Consider the following 20,894-nt stretch of genomic DNA (forward strand, 5'->3'; position numbering starts at 1 on the left):
AGAAGTAGGAAAGGAGTTAAGTTGAGTAAATCTCAATGGCCATGCCTTCTACCCAGTCCCCGCTGCTACTAAAAGTAACCTCTTCTTTATGTCTAGGCCTAGACATCTTGCTTTTCAAGCTGTTGTTTCCATGACTCTGATATAGCATTAATATATGCAACCAACAAGTGATTAAAAGCCTACTTACTGCTCCAAATAATAAGTATTGCTTCAGTCCTTGGTCTACTCAGCATCATCAATGGTATCAGTTATAGGCACTAAGTGAAATTTGGGAAAGTCCTGGGACTTGGGGACTCTTTATGATAGAGTTTATTGCAACAATTTCAGAATAAAATGCTGTACAGTAAGTGGCAGAGTTCTCAAGAGGAAAGTTAAAGATAGGTAAGACCCAAGAAAGAAAAGGACTTGTTCTTACATTCTCAGGATTATCAAGAACTGACTACATAATTGTGGGACTCGGGGTAAAATGAAAGTGCAGACACCCTCGTTCAACATTATTAGGTGTTTTAAGAGGGAGACAGCAGAGCATTAAGCCAAATGTGTGACCCTTTTAAGCACGGGACCCTGTGAGACTGGACAGATTGTATGCTCATGAGGTTGGCTCTATCAGGAATATTTTAAAGGTTTGGTTTTTTTTTTTTGAGACATCTTACCAATTTATAACTTTGTTTTATATCGTGCCCCTTTCTCTCTCTTCTTTTTGCTGCCAGCAGTAATATCCCTGCAAAATACAATACCATTTTGAGATTGTTTCAAGACAGGCTTGAAGGAGAGAAATCACAACATGGCTTGCTACCTCTTATTCTAAGTTAAGGATGGAGGAAATCTTCTAATCAAAAGACAGTAGCAAGATAAAGGGGAGAAAGACCACCAGTTGAAGGCTCCTAGGAAGAAGGTGGAAGAGTATGACGCAGCTTCCACAGGTCACAGCAGACTCCAACAGGGATTTGGAGCTAGATGAGATCCTCTTCCTAATGCTGTGTAAAATGAGTCCCTGATTCCAATGCCATGCATATTATTGGGGGGGTGGGGAATGCTCTTCTGTAATCCCCAAGTTGGAACTTTAAAGGCATTTCCAATGAGGTGATTCAGTTCTAGTGTAATTAGCATACATTATGTGACTTTTGAGAACTTTTTGCCAGTGTCCTTAGGAGAAAACTCAATATGACTTTTTGGAACAACTCCATTTTGCAAAGTGGCCAGGGTTTCTACTTAACAAGGAAAATCTTCCAAATGTAAGAGTCCTGAAAAGCATTTGCTGTAGCAAGAATAGACTTCAAAACAACAACAGAAGCAAAACCTCAAAGCAGAGGAAAAATTCTTTGTTCTGTGTACTATTCTATAATTTGACTTCACATTCCAGGTAGGAGAGGGATGTGTTTAGCAGTAGATTTATCAGTATAGAGTCCCTTCTGAAGGAAGTGGAATAAAAGGGAGAATCGGTTGCCACATTATCTAATCTGAGGATAACACTTAATTCGAATTGTTAAAGCAATAACTAGATAAATGAGAATATTCTAGTTGTAATTACCAGCTTCAGGGCAAGATGATATTCTGAAAGATATAGCCAGGTTAGACTTGCAAACTTGTTGCTTCTATAAAGAAGCAGAAGAGTTGTCCTCATATTGTATTTCAAAAACTTGGAGAAACATTCAGAGAATTTGTTTAAAGAAGGCCTAGTGTTTGTTTGTTTGCTTTATTTTCCTTTTTTTTTAATTTTAATAATAGCTGATGGATGATTGTGGAGAACACTGTCAGGTTATTATATAATATTGGTTGCAAGGTTGTATGCTTTACTAATGAAGTTCTATATAAAAATTCTCTGGAAAATTACAAATGACAATATTAAAGCCTAGATAAAGCTCCGTCTAATGGGAAACAAGGATGTGCTGCAAGCATTTTCAACCTAGTTTCATTAACTTTGGTGTTATGGACCATACTACCAACATTGCTAGCTCAACTGTTATGGTATAATGTGCTAAGTCTCCAAGTGCTTTCCGATACTCTGCCATGAGTCCCTCAATAAATATGCATGTGAGACAGTTAAAGCAGACTTGGAAACTTCATGTAATTCAGGAAGACACAGACTTCAGAGTAGCAGGCCGATTTGACTTTTTCTCCTAATAATCTAGACTCCATAAATTTGGCTTGCATGATTTAAATGTGTGGTCTTTTTAAAATAGAAAATTTCATTTGTAATATAGGTAGTACTCTTTAACATTGTACTTACATATTACATTTAAATATAATATTAAGTAGTTGAAATTACAGTATTTTATGAGGTAGACAATTCTCTTTCAATTTTTTTGAAAAAATTTAAGTAAATTTTGATAATACAGGTTTTCCCTGTTATCCAGAAGTTCGCTTTATGCCACTTCACTTCTATGAAGGAACTACATCTGTACCTGTTGTTGTTAACAGAAAGAAATGTGCAGAGGATTTTCACTTTCACCAGAAAAGGTTAAAAGTGAAAATAGTGTTCAGCATTTGTTTTGCAGTGAGCCATTGCAGGGGCTAAGCAGTCAAGCATGCTGCTGTATTTCAGCCTTCCTTATCAGCCACGTCAGCCACAGCAGATGACAAGCCTCAACCTTTGATATCAAGGCAGACAGACAGAGAAGACAGTGTAGACGTTAGTGACCTGCCTGCCCTGATGGAGTCAGATGACGATGAGATGTTAATAGATGACCCTCTTCCTCTCTCTCCTACGCCCCAGTCTCCTGTACCTCCCACCACTCCAACCACTGACGACTCAGCCTAACACACCATCATCACCACCACCACGTCTCAGCCTTCCAGTGTGCTCCATATCTTCCCCATTCTGGTAAGTAATGCTACACTGTACATACATTATTTCTACTTTATATAGGCTGTGTATTTATCATACTATTCCTGCTTTTATTACATGTTAGTGTTATTTTAGGTTTTACTTGTTACTTGGTATGATTTGTTAGGTTATTTTTTGGGTCTGGAACACTCAAAAATTTTTCCCACATAAATTAATGGTAATTGCTTCTTCTCTTTATGCCATTTCAGCTTATGAAGTTTCCATAGGAACACTCTACTTTTGGATAGTGGGGCAAACATGTATTTGAAAGGTTGGGGAGAGTGACGTCATCAAGATGGCACCATAGGTAGTTCCTGACATCATTCCCCTTCACAAGAAGACCAGCTAGCAACTATCCATTGACAAGACACCATTGTGAAAATCCCAGAACCCGGGAGTGAGGCTGAAGTCCACTCCTGGACCAGAAAGACCGAGAAGGACTTCATTATAGGGTAAGAGGAGCAGTTTCACTTTGACTGCATCACATTCCCACCAGGCTGGCATAGCACCTCACCAATTGGGCCCCCCGTTCCTATGGTTTCTCCAGTGGGAAAAGTGAGCCCAAGGTGGACATCTAGGTCTCACCTCGAAGGATCACAAGGGGAAATCCATGGGACTCAACTGCTGGGGATCAGATAGAGACCGAGAAGGGGGCAGGGATTACAGCAGCCAGTGCTTAGATCTTGGCAAACCCAGTTCCTGCTTATAGCAGTGCCCAAGCAGAGATCCCAGCCAGTGGCTCTGCCCATCTGCAGAGTTGAGCCTGTGGCCTCATCTGGTCAGGGAGCTCAGTTGGCAGTTCTGCCTCCTTTGAGTCCCCAGCCAACAGGCTGTACTGGCCATAAAGCCCATTCTATGGCCCCACCAGGCAGGGAAGCAAGTTTGAAGCTCCACCTAACTGCTAAGTGTAGGAGAGCAAATTTGCAGCCCAACCCAACTGCTGAGCATGGCCCCCAGTCTCACCCCACCAGGAAGCCTGGGCAGAGAGTCCAGCAAGCTTGGAGCCCATCCTACAGACCTGCTCAGGCGGGGAACCAAGCCAGCAGCCCTTCCCAACTGTTGAGCATAGCCCCTAGCACTGCACAGCCAGGGAGCCTGAACAGTGACCCTGAGCAGCCTGGGAACCCAGCCTATAGTACCACCCAGCTCACAAGCACACCCAGCAGCAGAGCCCAGCCTATGGCCCCGCCTGATTGTAGAACACAGACTGAGGCCTTTCTAAGGAAGGTAGCCCAACTAGTAGCCCAGCTAAATCACAGAACACAGATTTCAGCCCCATCCAACCAGGAGCCCAGACAGTGATCCTGCCAGACCACGGAGCACAGTCTGCAGCCCTACCCAACTAGAGAGTATAGCCGGAGGCCCTGCCCAACCAGAGTGCCCAGGCAGTGACCTTGTACAACAGTAGAGCATAGCCAAGGACCTACCCAATCCTGAAGCCCAGCCTCTGCCCTGACCAATTTTGGGGCATAGCCATCTGGTTGGGTGGCATAGCTTGAGGCCCCACCTCATCAGGAGCAATTTGTGGAGGCCAGCCTGCAGCCCTGTCTAATCGCAGAGTCTAACCAGTGGCATTGCCCTGCCAGGGTACACAGCCTGCGACCCCACTTGTCCAGAGGTGATTGCAGAGCCCAGCTAATGGTCCCAGCTGACTGCAGAGCATGGTCAGCAGCCCAATCTGACCAGGCAGCCCACCCAGCAGCCCCACTTGAATACAGAACCCAACCAGCAGTCCAACCCAATCACGGAGCTCAGCCGGTGACATCACCCCGCTCCAACCTCACAGCATGGGCAGTGGCAACCCCTCTAGTACCCTAAGCTGAGCAGAGTGGTGAAGGTCTTTCCCTGCCAAAGTGAACCTGTAAAGTCTGGAAGAGGAGAGCGCTTACTCAAATGCAGATGCCAACACAAGGATAGTGGGATCACAAAGAATCAGATAAACATGACACTACCAAAAGAAACTCATAAAGTTCCAATAACTGGCCTTAAAGAAGTGGAAATCTACGAACTGTCTGACAAAGAATTCAGAATAATCCTGTTAAAGGAGTTCAGTACGACAGAACACATAGATACACAACGAAATGAAATTAGGAAGACAATGCATGAGCAAAATGAGAAGTTCAACAAAGATATGGAAACCATCAAAAATGCAAAGACGCGGGAGCACTCCCAAACTCATTTTACGAGTAAAAATTGAATATAAAGAGTAAGAAAAAAATTATTTCGTAGTGAATTTGTTAGCATCTTAGGATATTTTGATGTCCTTATTTATCTGCTGTATTATATCGTTGTAACTGCTTAATCATCTCCCCTCATATTTTTTTCAAGGGACCATGTAGCTTCAATGTGAATAAATGACCAATAGATGGCAATATTGCTCCTTTTTGAACATCTCCATAGGCAGTTACCAAATTTTGACTCCAATTATATGCATTATTCTTAAAGTCAATATTTAAAAATTAACTTTTTTGCAAACTTTTCTTAGTTTATTACCTTTAAAAATATAATAGCAATAAAGTTCAAAGTAACAATCAAGAATACAGAAAATAATCTTGTAATCTTTAGGTAACAAATGTAAAAAATGTGGCGCTTGACTTACCATACTATTCTCTCTGATTTTACAAAGGCATTTACCCTTGTAGACACGTATGTGGATATTTTTGTTTTTAATTTTTACTATGATGTGATCATATCTCACGCATTATTTTACAAATTGCTTGATGCATTGAACACTGTTATCCAAGACATTCTACATTTATTCATTCTTTTCCTATCTCCATATATTTTACATAATATATTTTATATGATATATTTTACATGATGGATTTGAAATGATTTCTTGTCATTCTTCTACTGATGAGCAAGCAGAAGTATTCCTTACTCCTAGTGCTTTTATTTCTGAAGGACATATTCTCAAAATGTGTATTCCTGAATTAAAAAGCTTTTGTAGGGGCCGGCCTGGTGGTGTAGCAGTTAAGCTCATGTGCTCTGCTTCAGCGGCCAGGGGTTTGTGGGTTTGGATCCCGGGAGTGGACCCACACACCGCTCGTCAAGCCATGCTGTAGTGGCATCCCACGTACAAAATATAGAGGAAGATTGGCACAAGATGTTAGCTCAGGGACAATCTTCCTCAGGCAAAAAGAGGAAGATTGGCAATGGATGTTCGCTCAGGGCTGATCTTTCTCACCAAAAAAAAAAAAAGGCTTTCATATTTTTTGCATACCAACAGATATTGTCCCTTTGCTTCCCTTCTCCCCCTAAACTACAGCAAATTATATTCCCACCACCAATGAAATATTACTGATTATTTCTAACACTGGTATAACTTTATACATTTAAGTCATTTACCTGATAAATAGTGACTTGAGTATCATGACATAATTTCTATTTTAGATATATTTGCTATTTGAGAAAGATTAATCATTTCCATCATAAATGCTACAAATACTTGTTTCAAGTCAGTCACTTGTATTTTGACAAAAGACTAGATCATTCAGACATTTTTATTTTTTCATGTTCAAATTTGTCAACATTTTTTTTCTAAATTTTTGCCTAGTAATTCAATAAAGAATAGTTTTATTCAAGTGATTATTTAATGTGGCATGTTTTGAGCCAAAGGTCTCATTTTGTTTTCTTCCATATGGGAACCCAATTATACCAATACCATTTATTCAATAAAGCAGGTTTCCTTTTTATTTTTTAATGCTCCCTTTGTCACATATTGTTTCCATACGTGCTTTCATCTATTCTGAACTTTTTATTTTGTAGCAGAATCTATTGATCTAATCATTGTCTATATAATGCTATTTCATTGCATCAACTTTGTAGAAAATTATAATATATGATAAGCCAAGGCACTATTTTCATTATTGGATAGTTTCAGAAATTTATTCTACCACAACTTCTTTAAAATGATTTTGTCCATTCTCTAGCAATTTCAATGCTCACTAGATTGGCTTTCACTTTACATTCTCAACAAGAAATATATTTTAATTCTGTAATCAGGTTATTAGTTTAGATCTTTTAATATGACTATATGTTTCTCATTATAAAATTATAAAGCATTCTTATTATTCTTAGATATTTTATGGTTTTCATTATGTTTTTTGTTTATATTGTCATATTGTGGGTAAGATATTTTGTTCCATTTCTAAGTGTCCATGTATGCGTAGGGAGATCTAACAACGAAATGGTATCCTGACACCTCACTAAATTTTCTTCTTCATTCTAAGATAATTTTCAGCATTATTTCACATTATCAATATGCTATAATTATCAAATAATGCTTAATATTTATTTCAATATTTAATTATTTCATTTAATTTTTATTTTATTAGCTAAATACAGCTATAACAGGCACCATGTTACTTTTCCTTTTTTAATGGAAACAGTTTAATACGTTCCCAATATGTGTTTGTGTGTGTGTGTATATTATGCTTTTTTAAACATATAAGTAATCTTTATCTCTTTTGTAGTTTCCTTCAATTCTTCTTTTCCTTTTTTTTTTTTTTTGTGAGGAAGATCAGCCCTTAACATCCGTTGCCAATCTTCCTCGTTTTGCTGAGGAAGCTTAGCCCTGAGCTGACATCTGTGCCCATCTCTCTCTATGTTGTACATGGGATGCTGCCACAGCATGGCTTGATGAGCGGTGTGTATGTCCGTGCCCAGGATCCAAACCTGCAAACCCTGAGCCATTGAAGCTGAGCATGCAAACTTAACTGCTACACCACTAGGCCAGCCCCCTTTCCTTTTTTTGTTTTGTTTCCTTTCATAAATGTTGGTTGAATTTAAATGTCTTTTATTTGGTATATATTGATGTGATTTTGACTTTGTTGTGTTTATTTGCCAAATATGAATTTTGGATATAGATATCCTCATGTTGAGACATAGCATGTCTTTAATAAATTATTGTTCAACAGGAGCTGTTATTTTAATATACTATAGATAACTTCTTAATGTATCAAGTAGAATTTTTATAAATATATGTATACATTTACAAAGTTTGTTTAGTGACTTTATTTTTGTGAAATCAGAATTTGTTATTTATAAAGAAATTAGAGAACTTCTCAGCATTTTTATGACTATAAATCATTTAAATATTATAGTTATTATCCCTTTCTTAAAGGCTATGTAGACATATACTGTAAAACAAACTGGGCCCGAAGGCTTTATCTATACGTATCTAAAGATTTCAACTGCCTTGTGTACCCACTTGGTAATACATACTTCTTTCATTAGCAGAAATACATTTAGAAATTTATTGGCATGTTTTTTAATCTAACATTCTCTGTTGGGTATTTTTTCTTTATCTGTAGTTATATAGCTTTTCCTATTTCTAAAGTACATTTTCTTTTTCTCTTTTTGATCATTCAGGCTTACCAGCAGTTTATATATTAATATTTTTAAATGATCAGGTTATTAGGTATATATTTTTATGTCATTTTTAAAAATATTTTTATTAGTTTCATCTTCATCCCCCTTATTTTGGAATTTCTTCCCCAATGTTTTTAGTCTGAAAAATAATTCACTTATTTTTTGGTCTTTTTTCCTAAAAAATTCAAGCAGTTAATGCTTTATTTTTTCCTAACTTTAGCCCTAAAACTATATCATTTCAATTTAAAATGCTCTTTTTAAGTACATTTTAAATAATCATAGTTTTCACGTTCTTCAGTATAGTCATTATCCAAAATAACACGTCTATTTGTTTATGTTTACAGTAAAAGGAATTCAATTTTTAGACTCTTTAAATTGTTGATGTTCAGTTTTGTTGGATTGTGATCATATAATGTCACTTGTCATATCTCTATTATTTTTACTTCAATAAAGCTTTCTATTTGACTCAATACATGACTGAGTCAAATTTTTACCTTAAAATATTTTATATATTATATAACTTAGCATGCCAAAGTTAGGATGACCTGTCTTTAGCTTTCAGGGCAAACTTTTCTTCGATATAAAAGGACTTCTTATTCTTAATGTTTTTGTTTTATATAACCCATTTGTTTGGTTATATTTGCATGATATTAATTTATGTGATAAATATAGATATAGATATATCCCCATGTATATTTTACTTATGAAACACTTTGAAGTCTTGCCACTTGATATGGAAAAAATGCTGTTGTTTTTTCATAACTCATATGTTTGGTTGTCTTTCTCTCTTTTATTGATTGCTTTATTTTCTCAACTTATTATGAATATTGGATATGGGTGAAGAATCCACTTTCTTGCAGCGATCCAAGGTTTTCTTCTACTCTACAATTATCCCTCTTTAACAAGCATATATTCATATAAATGACCAATATATATTATATAGCAAGTGCTATAAAATGGTCTATTGAAATATTAAAATTACAGAGTTGGCAACTGAATAAAATTTAAAGCAATACTAGTGAAATATTGTATTGATCTGGAATCACACCATAACCTTTGAGCCCAGAATTATCAACTATAAATATCTTTGAGATGATGTTTTAAGGGTTTCAGATTCTTCTTATTGGATGTTCAAGATTTTAATGCATTTCCCTCAATTGAACACTAAATATCAATGAAATAAAGCCCTGATATTTTGAAAGTTGCCATAGTTGTAATCTTAAGTAATCGTACATTTGTTTTCAGTTGTTACAATTTCAAGTGCAGCATCCTTCCTTCCCAATTTTTAACTGCCAGTTTCTCTGTCTCACGAAAGACAAGTCCAAAATAATTGTCAATTTACTTTTATATGTTCAATTAAATGTATCTGCACATCAAAATAAAATATAATATTTTTTAAAAGGAAAGTTATATTTAACCTCATAGCGTTAAGATAATTGTAGTCAATAAGAAGTGATAAAAAGGATGCTTCCTGAGATTGTGGTAATCACTGATTTTTCAGAAGTGAATGTATTATTTTGACATCCTTCTGCATCGGTTGATGGTATTGCATCAGCTCACTTTGGTATACCTCTCCTTGGCTAGCTCCTGGACCAATGTAATTCTCCAACCTAGTATAAAATTGGATAAAGCTGAGTGAAATATAAAGCTACTCATTTATTCTTTTCTTTCTAAAGAGTTAATGTAGGAATCGTTTTTATTCATATATTGAACTCAGCATAGAAAATTATAGGCGTGTGTGTGAATATTAAAAAACTATTTTGAAGTAGAGCTAACAACACATACTTACTTTTAAGTTCCCTGAGGTCCAAGCTTTTGATATTACTTTCTTGGTTCCAATAACCTTCCTTTCAAGTGAAATAATATGTTGGATATTTCAGCAGCATTGTACTCTTTTGAGGAGTTATTTACCACCTCAAATTAATAAATTAAAGAAGCATATTTTAGTAAGTATTTTGTGAGCTATATATACATTTTTTTTTTGTTAGTGCTGTCAAATCAATTCTGAGTCCTAGTGACCCTGTGGAGAGCAGAAGTGAACCCTGCCTGGTCTTTTTGCACCATCCTCTCACCTTCCAGTGCTATTATCAGACAACGCTCTGCTGCTAGTCATAGGGTTTTCATGGCCAAGTATTTTGGAAGCGGGTGGCTGAAACCTGTCCACCATGGATGACCCTGCTGGTATTTGAAATACCAGTGGCATAGCTTTCAGCATCACAGCAACATGCAGTTTCCACAGTATGACAACTGGCAGACGGGTGATATGGTTCCCTGACCAGGAAACGAACCCAGGTCGAGCAAAATCTTAAGCATGAGACCACTCGGGCTATAGCCATTTATAATTTTTATCTGGTGAAAACCACTGAAGATGTAGTTACTAAAGCTGGAAGTGATTTTCCATTTCTTGGCTTTTCAAGATGCATTTTACTCATATTGTTATGTAAAAGAGGTCCCTTTACAGATTGTGTCAACATTTTACGTTCTGTAGTCACAATCCTATTCAAGACCAGCTTCATGTATGAAGACCTGTGTAGTGACCCAGGACCCTATCTTCAGAAGGGTTCTTGCTCTACTGCGTCTGTCTTTAAATTCCTAGTAATTTTTAACAATTAATAATTACTTATTAATAATTTATAATTTTCATTTTGCATGGGGCCCCACAGATGACACAGCCAGTCCTGAGCTTGTTCATAATGACAGTGCCCAACCTCACCCTCTTACCCATGAAAAAAAATCTCTCAAATGCTTGGTGAGACTATACTGGTCATAACCAACCTCTCTGAGAGCATCTGAAGAATAGACCCAAATCTATCAATCTTTCACCATTGGCCCACATGGAACTACAGTTGGCTCTCTGTATCTGTGAGTTCTGCATCCACGGATTCAACCAACCACAGTTCGAAAGGCCTACAATGGTCGCATCTGAACCATTAGATGCAACTACTGAACATGTACAGACTTTTTTTTTCCTTGTTATTATTCCCCAAACAATACAGTATAACAACTATTGACTTAGCATTTACATTGTACTAAGTATTATAAGTAATCCAGAGATAATTTAAAATATACAGGAGGATGTGTATGAGGTTATATGCAAACACTACACCATTTTACATAGGGTACTTGAGCATCTGTAGATTTTGATATTCAGGGGGGATCCTGGAACCAATCCCCAGCAGATACCAAATGAAGACTACATCCAATTAAGCTCACTTATGCTCCTAACCCTTACCATCCTTGACCATCTCACGAAATGCAAGCTTCACTAGTCATTCTGTTTTTTCATAATCTCATACACATAAAGCTATGTACTTTTGCCTCAGCTGATTTCCTGAGATTTTCAGTCTGAAACTTGCACTATCCCTTTCAAAAGTGCTTCACACACCACTTAGCTTCCCTTGCACCTCTCTCATTGATAGGTTATTCATATTCCTCACATCTATGGCACCTGGAGGTAATGTCTGGAAATGTCTAGCACCGCATTTGTGCACCTATGAGCCTTCCGCTCTCAGGAAACAAAGTCCTTTCTCTTCTGAAGACTCAAGTGATGATGTCCAGTGTCTTGAAAAACGTTGTTTAATATATTGTTACTTTCCTTCTTTCCTTCCTTCTTTCTTTTCCTTCCTTCCCTCCCCCACTCCCTTCCTCCCTCCTTTCTTCCTTCCTTCCTCTTTCTTTCTTTCTTTCCTTTTCTTTCTTTCTTTCTTTCTTTCCTTCTTTCTTTCTTTCTTTCTTTCTTTCTTTCTTTCTTTCTTTCTTTCTTTCTTTCTTTCTTTCTTTCTTTCTTTCTTTCTTTCTTTCTTTCTTTCTTTCTTTCTTTCTTTCTTTCTCTCTCTCTCTCTCTCTCTCTCTCTCTCTCTCCCTCCCTCCCTCCCTCCCTCCCTCCCTTCTTTCTTTCTTTCTTTCTTTCTTTCTTTCTTTCTTTCTTTCTTTCTTTCTTTCTTTCTTTCTTTCTTTCTTTCTTTCTTTCTTTCCTCTCTCTCTCTCTCCCCCCCCTTCTTTCGTTCTTTCTTTTCCTTCCTTTCTCTTGTTTCCCTTTCTTTCTGTCTTCATTTCCTTCTCTTTGTTTTCTTTCCTTCCTTCTTTCATTCTGTGTTGTTATTTCAGGTGACAGGGTAAGTCCAATTCCTGTTATTCTATATCAGCCAGAAGCAGGACTTCCAATTCCTCTTTTATCCTGACTTTAATAAAATGATTAGAATATTATTTGGCCAAGGATTTTTTTCATCTTAACTAAAAAGTTTCTGATTTCTAGGCAGATAATATGGGAATATTCACACTGCTAATAACAATTTATTCATCTAACCAAAACCAATGTAAACTAGAATCATAAAATATTTATAAACCAAAAATGTCGTGCCTTTTAAGAAAAATTACACAAGTAAATTTTTAAAAATCATCAGTGGATCACTAAATACTAAATATGTAGATACTAATTTGTATAAACCTCTCTATTGAAATTATATACTAGTATATCAAATGTAAGGTAGCTGAAAAAAGTAGGAATAATATTTAAATTTTATTGCAAATGATAAAAATAACTCCAAATTTATTTTCAATATAACAGAGCTCAAAGTTAAGTCTCAGAGTTAGAAAGTCAGGATGTTTTCATATTCATAAATTCAAAAATATAAATTCAAAAAATAGTTTCTCTTACAAAAGCTATTTTTCCATTTTCTCTGAAGCTCTGATATTTGTGAATACTGACCTGAAGAGACCTCTGGGACATTTGAGTATAATTAGAATCTACTAAGGGAACAAACAAAACAAAAAAACAGATAATCTTATTGTTGATACAAAGAAATATTGGTATTCACGTCCTGAAAAACTATAAAATTGTTAAATTCCTCCCTTCCCTTCCCTTGTAGTATAAACCGTCCCAATTTTCTAATCTCATAAGTTAAGTTGCTCCATTATGTTTCAGTCAAGATGAAAATGCTGATTTACATGAGCAAATGCCTATCGATATCACTAAGAAAAAAGGTGCCAGGATGATTTACCAGGACATAGTGTCACAAACAAATATGGTAATAAATTGAACTGAAAATTTTCCTATAAGAACCAGTTATCAGAATGGAACCAAGGTTACCTAAGGGATGGAAAAGACAGAATTTAGAATTGACATTGATTAATTCCACTCTTTACCATTATTGAAGACTCCGAGATCATTTTCAAAAAGCACCATTTCTGTGACATGATCTTCAGTGAAACTGATCTGCGTCATAAGCTTACCATTCAAAACAGATTTTTCTCTGGATCCTAAAATTGTAGCACACATTTTTTCTGGTCAAGCTGGCCTTTGTTAAGCTTTCGTTAGAACTTAGATCAATCTGCTCTCAAATCTCAGCCAGAAAAGTCAGCAAAGGCAGTTAACATCAAACCTACATAGAGCAACAGGTTTTCTGCCTATACTTGACTTATAAGATCCTCAAAACTATCTTTAATTCTGCTCAGATTATGTGTCTACATCAGATGTCTTCTTCAAAGTTTTGAATTACATTATCTTAAATGCAGAAAGGTAAATTAGTTATTATTTGGCCTAAACTAATATGTAAATTCCAGAGCATTTGTTTTTACAACTACCACAAAAATACTGACAGCTATTTTGGATGGTAAAATAAAATAAAGAAATTCTCATTACTTTGAGACTCTGTTTAAAATGTTACCCATTTATATGTTCAGAAACTTGATTTAACTCTAAAATATGCTGCAGATCTCAATTTCCTGTAAATACTATAAGAGTTCTTGGTCCAAAACAATGAAATTTAACTTAATATGTAGTAGTTAGAAGCATATCATCCCCAGATACACAAATTGTCTTCCAAGGTTTGGTAAAAACAAGCCAACAAAAACAAATATTTCATCAATATTATGTTCTATATTAACCAAATGCTGACGTGGATTGGATAGGGAGGATTTCTTTATTATTTTTAAATTATTTAAAACAGTACATTAAAGAGGTTAATAATATAGTTTACAAAGTATTCATTAGAAAATTATCAAAGTAAACCAGAATATGGTCACCCAATTAGCATGGGTTTTTTTTGTTTGTTTGTTATAATTAAAAGTTATATCTATTTCATCTTGCACTTACAGTTATATCTCTCTCTGACATAACTCTGGAGTTTGGGGGGCCTGCAAATCCAATCTAGTGGTCTTATTTCTTTTTCCTTTATGACCTTAGTTTGCCTGAAGCAAACTAGAGGAGAGGGCACCTGGAAATTGTGGGCTTCTCTGCAGAACACCACATAAAATTGATAAATCCATGCTAAAATAAATAAAAGAAGCTTTCCCCAAACAATGTATAGTCTTTTGCTAGTTCTAGTTTAAAGAGTAGCAGATTGTATAACACCTAAACCTGGGATAAATTAGCAAAGAAGACATAAAATTGAATAAAATCACTCTATATTCTTTTTTACTACAAAATTGGGGTTGCGGGGAAAACACGAACATTATTTCATTTTAACGTTCTATAGAAACATAGTTTCAAAACTCTTTTCTGAAGAAAGAGTCCTTTACCATTTTTAAAGTTGTTTCTTCCTTTTGACTGAAGCAAGGCTGCTTCCTTTTCATTCTAAACAAATATGTGGTTCAAGTCCCAGCAGCTTCTGTGAGATTCCAATGGCATACACTGTCTTTCTGTGACACTTCTCTGTATCAATTGTTCTGACTTTCGGAAGCAGATTTTCTTTAATGAAGCTCTTTTTCAGACTCCAAAATTAAGTAATTTTTCCCTGTCTAGGTTATTTCCTCATACTTTTGTTTAATTATAAAGCAAAATGCACCAAATGAACCATACTTCAGGAAATAATTGAGTGCTTTCTAACTTGGGCCAAGAAGTCCTCTTTGATTGAGCCTTATCAGGCATTGTCCATCGCTATCATTTTAGGAAGTCTATTAAAACATTCAAATACAAGCATAATTTCCACCAAGGGAATAAGAGAACTTCTTCAGCATAACCTTAGCTGTAGCCTCTTTTCTTCTGTTCTGTTTGTTTGTTTAAGCAGAGGGAAGGAAGAGTTGGCAAAGTGGCCTGGAATGTGGTATCTGGAGTCAGATAGCAAAGATTAAAAGTCCAACTGTACTATTCACAAACCTATGATTCTAGGCAAATTAATTACCTGTCTATATCTCAGTCTTCTCATCTATGTGATCATTGTACTGAAGGGATGCATAATTATACCAGAATCATAGGGCTGTTCTGAATATTAAATTACACAATATAAATGTTCAATATGTTGTCTGGCTAATAGCAAGTTCTTAATCAATGTCACTCATTATGATTATGACAAATATTCATTCATTCAACAGTATTTACTGAGTAACTACATGTTGCATGATGGGGATAAAATGATGAGCAAAGCAGAAACACCCTTTCCACTGGGCAACTGCTTTCAGAGACAAACAATACAAGTGACAGAGATATTAATACATGGTTACAAGCTACAATAAGCCATTGAAGAAAAGGTAGAGAGCAGCCACTCTAAGAACATAAAACAAGGGGATAAAGTAAATTAAAAATTTTAAAAAATGAATTTGCTTAATGAATACTTCTCTGAGAAAGGTACAAACATTTTATCCAAGACATTTCAATGATGGATAGAAATGAATTCAGGAAAGGGTGGACCGAGGGAAAGACAGCTGCCTATATGAGGAGAGGAAACAAGTTCATGAGGCCCAAAGGCAGTGAAAAATTACAGAGAGGGACATTGAGTCTGGAAGACAGAAGGTGATGGGAAGGTTGGTGACTAAAGGGCCTAGCCAGCGGACAAAGGGACAGATCATTCAGGACCTAATTGACTGCAGGTCTATAGTGTAGATTGTGGTCAGAGAGTGGTGGAAATGCTTTGGGGAAAAAAAAAAAAGGAGAGGGAGGGATGTGTCAAAATAGTTCAGATTTTTATTTTATAATTTTCATTGACTCCTGTGTGGAGAATGGACTTGGGTGGCAAATTTAATGAGGGAAGATTATACAGATGACAGTCGCAGAATCTGAGTTGAAAGAGGACAGTATCTTAGAATTAGTGCAGACAATGGAGATGTAGAGATATGGGACAGATATAGGGGAAATTTTCAAAGTAAAAATGACAGGGCTTGGTGGAATATTGAAAATGATGGGAGAGAGGATGTTGGCAAATATGATCCTCGATTTCTGGCTTGCACAACCTAACGCACGGAGAGCTATTCTCTGAAATAGAGAAGGAGGAAATGGAGCAAGAGAAGGGAGATCATGAGCTCAGATTTTTACACATTGTATTTATATTGTCTCTGTGGTATCCACTGGAGAGGTCAAGTAGAGAGGTAGATGTGTGAGACTAGAGGTCAGGGAGAGGTCTAGGTTTTGAGATGCAAATCTAGAAATACTGTTTATGGATGGTAACCGAAACCATGCAATCAGATGACTGCACTCCATGAGAATTTAGAGAACTGAAAAAGCAAGCAGTTAAACATGACATCTCTTCTCCCACTCACATCACTGCAAACTTCAAGAATATAAATATTTCTCTTTGGTTTCTTAGTATACTACATTTTGGACAAAAATATCCACACCAAAAATATATAATGATCTGATAGCTAGAAAAGTATACACTTTCCAACAAATAAGTTCAGACAGTAAAGTAGAGAAAATAAATAATTAATAGCATAGGTCAGGAGCCCATTACAGTAAAAGTTAGAATTCTTAATGGTGTAATGGTTAAGGTAGAGTTCTGAGACTTGTTTATGTACAACTAGTAGGGTGGACAGTAAAGACTGACAGTGAATCAGTTTACCTCTGTCTTCCTGCTACTTTTATGTTTCAAGTCCATGATAATTTGACCTCTCCGGAATTTCCCCTGAGCATCCTCCAGCTGCTGGTTGAACAACAAATTAAATCAACTAAGCTACTTATATTTGTCTAAAACAATGTTCCTAACTAGTGTGATACCAAATGAACAAAGAAAAAATCAGAAAATGAAGAAAGAGGACAGAAAAGGGGCCAACTTTTGCTTTATAAGTGAAGATTAATTTAGCATAGAAGTCAGAATTGATAAAACAAAATGCTAAATATCAAATGTGACATCACAGTATAGTGATATAATAATGACCCAAGTAATCAAAAATTATCATGTGGGGTTTATATAGTTTATGTACTCATAGATCATTATAAACACTATGCAGATTTCCTGCATGTGTTATGATAGAAACAAAAGTAAATCCACATAACTGGTTACTTTGCATCTTATTTTCCATTTGTTATTTAACTATGGAAATGCTGTCTCTTCTGAGAAATGAACCCTATTCTTATCACCTATTAAAATAATATATATTGGTAATGACTAATTACTAAGTCTAGGAGTGTGGTTTCAGTCAATCATGAGCATAGAACCAATGCTCTATCATGGTTTAGGAACACACACAATCCATGAGAATACTCTCAGTGCTACCTGATTTGTCCAGTGAGACATTCAAATTTATCTAAAGGAGTTAAGTATTAATAAGAATTTTTAAATAAAATTAGACCTGATTTTCAATATTTTACATATGCAAGATCTCATAGGAAACCCTCATTCCAATAATAAAGATGATTTGGGGTGATACTTGGTTTATTTTCAGTATAACTCTTCGTAAAGAAAAACACTGATGTGTTTTCAAAAGTGAGAGACTAGAAGCTAAATCTGATGGGTGTTTGATCCCTAACTGAGCTATTAGTTATTAGTTTTATTTTTTTATTATAATTTCTTCAGTTAATACTCCATTAGTAATCTCAGATTCTTCAACTTAGGTGAAAGTCTTCAGAAATTACTGATGCCAAACATGCCTCATTTACTTAAAAATGTATTTGTTATAAAGCAAATTGCTTTTTTAATTATCAAACATTAATATTGCCAGAAGTTCAGATATTTTAAGCTGATTCAAAGACTTCACAAAACCGAAAAAAAAAAATGAATTTTTTTCCTAAACTATCTGAGTCACAAAAATATCAGTTTCAACAAAGTAATAAATATTTAGCCTAATTAGTTTTCTTTTAAATATATAAGATGAATTGCTAAATGTTTATGAATGATTTCCCAAAATGAAAGAAGAAAAGTTTTATATTTACTCAACTAAAGGGGATAAAGCCCAACATGTTTTATATATTAAAAAAATAAGTCTAAAACTATAGGTAATTAGTTAATACATAAATCAAATAACTTCCTTGTATTCATGGTACCCAAAGCTATAACAATTTTGGTAAAATACGTTACTTAATCGTGTAGTAGATAAACTTGTATTTAGGTTTCCTACACATGGAAAAAACTTCGACATACTTAAAAATTGCAAATTAAAGTACTCCTTCTTTAAAATAATCTTACATTACATTAAGTGTCTTATCATATTAGATTATGTTCAAGGCTCTTAAAATTCAAATTTAAATCCATATAATCCATATAATTGAAAATTTTTAAGGATAATTTTTTTAATATCTCTAACTCCACATTTGTCAACATAATTAAAGAGCACCTATATATATTATTTTGTTTTATGCATTTTCTGTGACTTAATCCACTGTATAAGAAGCTAATTCAATCAACCAAAAGCTTAAAAAGTTGCTTCTGTTTCTAATTTGTTGTTGAGGTAATTAAATTTTATGAACATATTCATTATCCTTTTCCTATGTTTCTCTTGTATTTGTTCTTCAGTAATGTATTCTGATATCATATGAATTTAAATGCAAATCTTTTCATAGCCTCAGTATATGCCAAAACTAGTAAAGATTTAGTGCAGAATAATGAGACGATTCTCTAAAAATGCAAAACTCAGAAGGAGTTTTACGTGTGTGAAGGTTTTCTATAAGCCTTGAAAGTAGGAGAACTCTACTCAAAGAAGTGTAAATTAGAAATAAACAAGAAATAAATGTTGACCTTACTAAGGATAAGCAATCTCATACTGAGCCAACAAATCAGGACAGCTGAATGCACAGAGGGTCAGCAACAGTTTAATTCTAAGACTTTGAACAAGACAAAAGTGAACACAAGATAAGATAAAAAGGGAAGTTGGGATAGGGAATAATAACACTGTGTTTCATGGGGAAAACAAAGGAGAGAGATAATGTTGCTGTCCAGTGGCCTCCTTTTGTCTACCTCATCACTCCTGGAATATAGATTCAAGCCTCAGTGATCCTAGATAACATGCTAAGTCAGTTTCTATGCCCGTGTATGAGATGCATTTGAATGGTATTTAAAGCAAGTTTCACATCAGATAACTGGAAGACTGATGTAATTTAATGACAGAAGATGACAGAATAATACTATAATCTCAGACGTATGAGTACCACTCCACCTGGAGACTTACCAAAATGCATATATGTTCAATTTGTGATTACAACTCTGAAAACTTGCAAAAAAGCAAGGCAATATGTATGAGCCAATAGAAATTAATGAGCAAACTTTTAACGAGATTACAACTTGACTAATAAAAACCGGGCTGGCATCTCTTTACCAAAATTTTCAGGTTGAAACGTTTTAGACTTACTAAGTCCCAGGACACACGAGGGTGGGGGGAAACAAGCGGAAATTGGGAGATACTTGGATGCCCCGTGAGGATTTACTGTACCTGTGTCCAAATCCTTCACCTGTTGCCTGGCTCGAGTCGGCCGGCTCCACTTTGAGCTCTTGAGGGACCAGCCCTTTTTCGTGTGGTCCAGGAAAGTCCATGCCTGGCACTTCCTCCTCTTCTAGGGACTCCACGTAGAAGAGGGTCCTGGCCGGCTGTTGGGTGCGATGCCCTGGCGCCCCTGGCTGCAACCTCGTGGCCACTGGCAGCAGAGTGCCATTCAGTGGGTTGAAGGAAGAGGAGGAACAGGACGGAGAGGAAGACGAAGAAGAGGAAGAAGAGGAAGTCTTCTTCCAGAAAGTGCTCACGCTGCCTTTCTCTTGGCTTTTGAGCAGGCGACTCTGGCTTGGTCCCCAGTGTTCAAAGCTGCCGCTGCCGTCCTGTTGCAGGCAGCCGCCCCCCGCCGGGCCGCCGGAGGATGGCGATGGGTGGCTGAAGAGTTTCCAGCGGAGTCGCAGGATGTGCTTCACATCGAAGTCTTTTCTCCCAGACCCTGACATGCTTGACGCAAGGAAGGCAAAAGGACCTCGGCTGGCGCAGGAGTAGACCGGCCAGCTGGTGGGGGAGGCCAGCGGAGCCCGAGGTTGGAGGGGGATGCGGGATGCGCGCCCTGCACCCCGGGAGCCGACGGGGCTAGGCGGGCTGCGCGCCCTGCCAGGCGACGACCGGAGCGCGGACAGCAGAGCCGTGCGGCTCAGCTGCGGTCAGGTCCGCAGGACCTGCGCGTGGGGAGCCCACTGAACGGGAGCAGAGGCAGGAGCGGGACGCCGAGGGCTGAGAATCCTCGATCCCCGCGCGGGGGCCCCGTGGTTATGGCGGGAGGGACGACCCTGGGTGCTAGAGATGCGCGAGGGAGGGAGGTCTGCGCTCTCCGAAGCTCGGGAGGCGGCGGCAGCTGGATACACCTCCCTGGGATGCACCCGTGGCACAGCCTCAGTCGGGAAGGTGTCGGCTCTCCTGTCCTTGCAGCTCAGAGTTCAGAGCCTGGAGAGCCTAGAGAAAGAGCCCCAAGTCGTGAATAAGCGCACCCCCCAGCCTTCTCCGTGCACCTGCGCCCCTGTCCCTCGCCTCTCTCTCCGAGGATGCCCTGAGAGCTTGTCGCGTATCTCTGAGAAAGTCA

The 20,894-nt window shown here is 37.0% G+C and overlaps 1 protein-coding gene across 2 annotated transcripts in view; it reads right to left on the reverse strand.

The window, feature by feature from the left end:
- Positions 1–20,274, reverse strand: part of KLHL1 (kelch like family member 1) — a 351,208-nt gene extending 330,934 nt beyond the window's left edge. For both annotated transcript variants that reach the window (XM_058547700.1, XM_058547699.1), the window contains exon 1: positions 19,775–20,274. In XM_058547700.1, coding sequence (XP_058403683.1) covers positions 19,775–20,274 — 500 coding nt within the window. The remainder of the gene's footprint in view (positions 1–19,774) is intronic.
- Between the last annotated feature and the right edge of the window lie 620 nt (positions 20,275–20,894).

The sequence above is a fragment of the Diceros bicornis genome, chromosome 9 (assembly GCF_020826845.1).
Source record: "Diceros bicornis minor isolate mBicDic1 chromosome 9, mDicBic1.mat.cur, whole genome shotgun sequence".
NCBI classification, from domain to species: domain Eukaryota; kingdom Metazoa; phylum Chordata; class Mammalia; order Perissodactyla; family Rhinocerotidae; genus Diceros; species Diceros bicornis.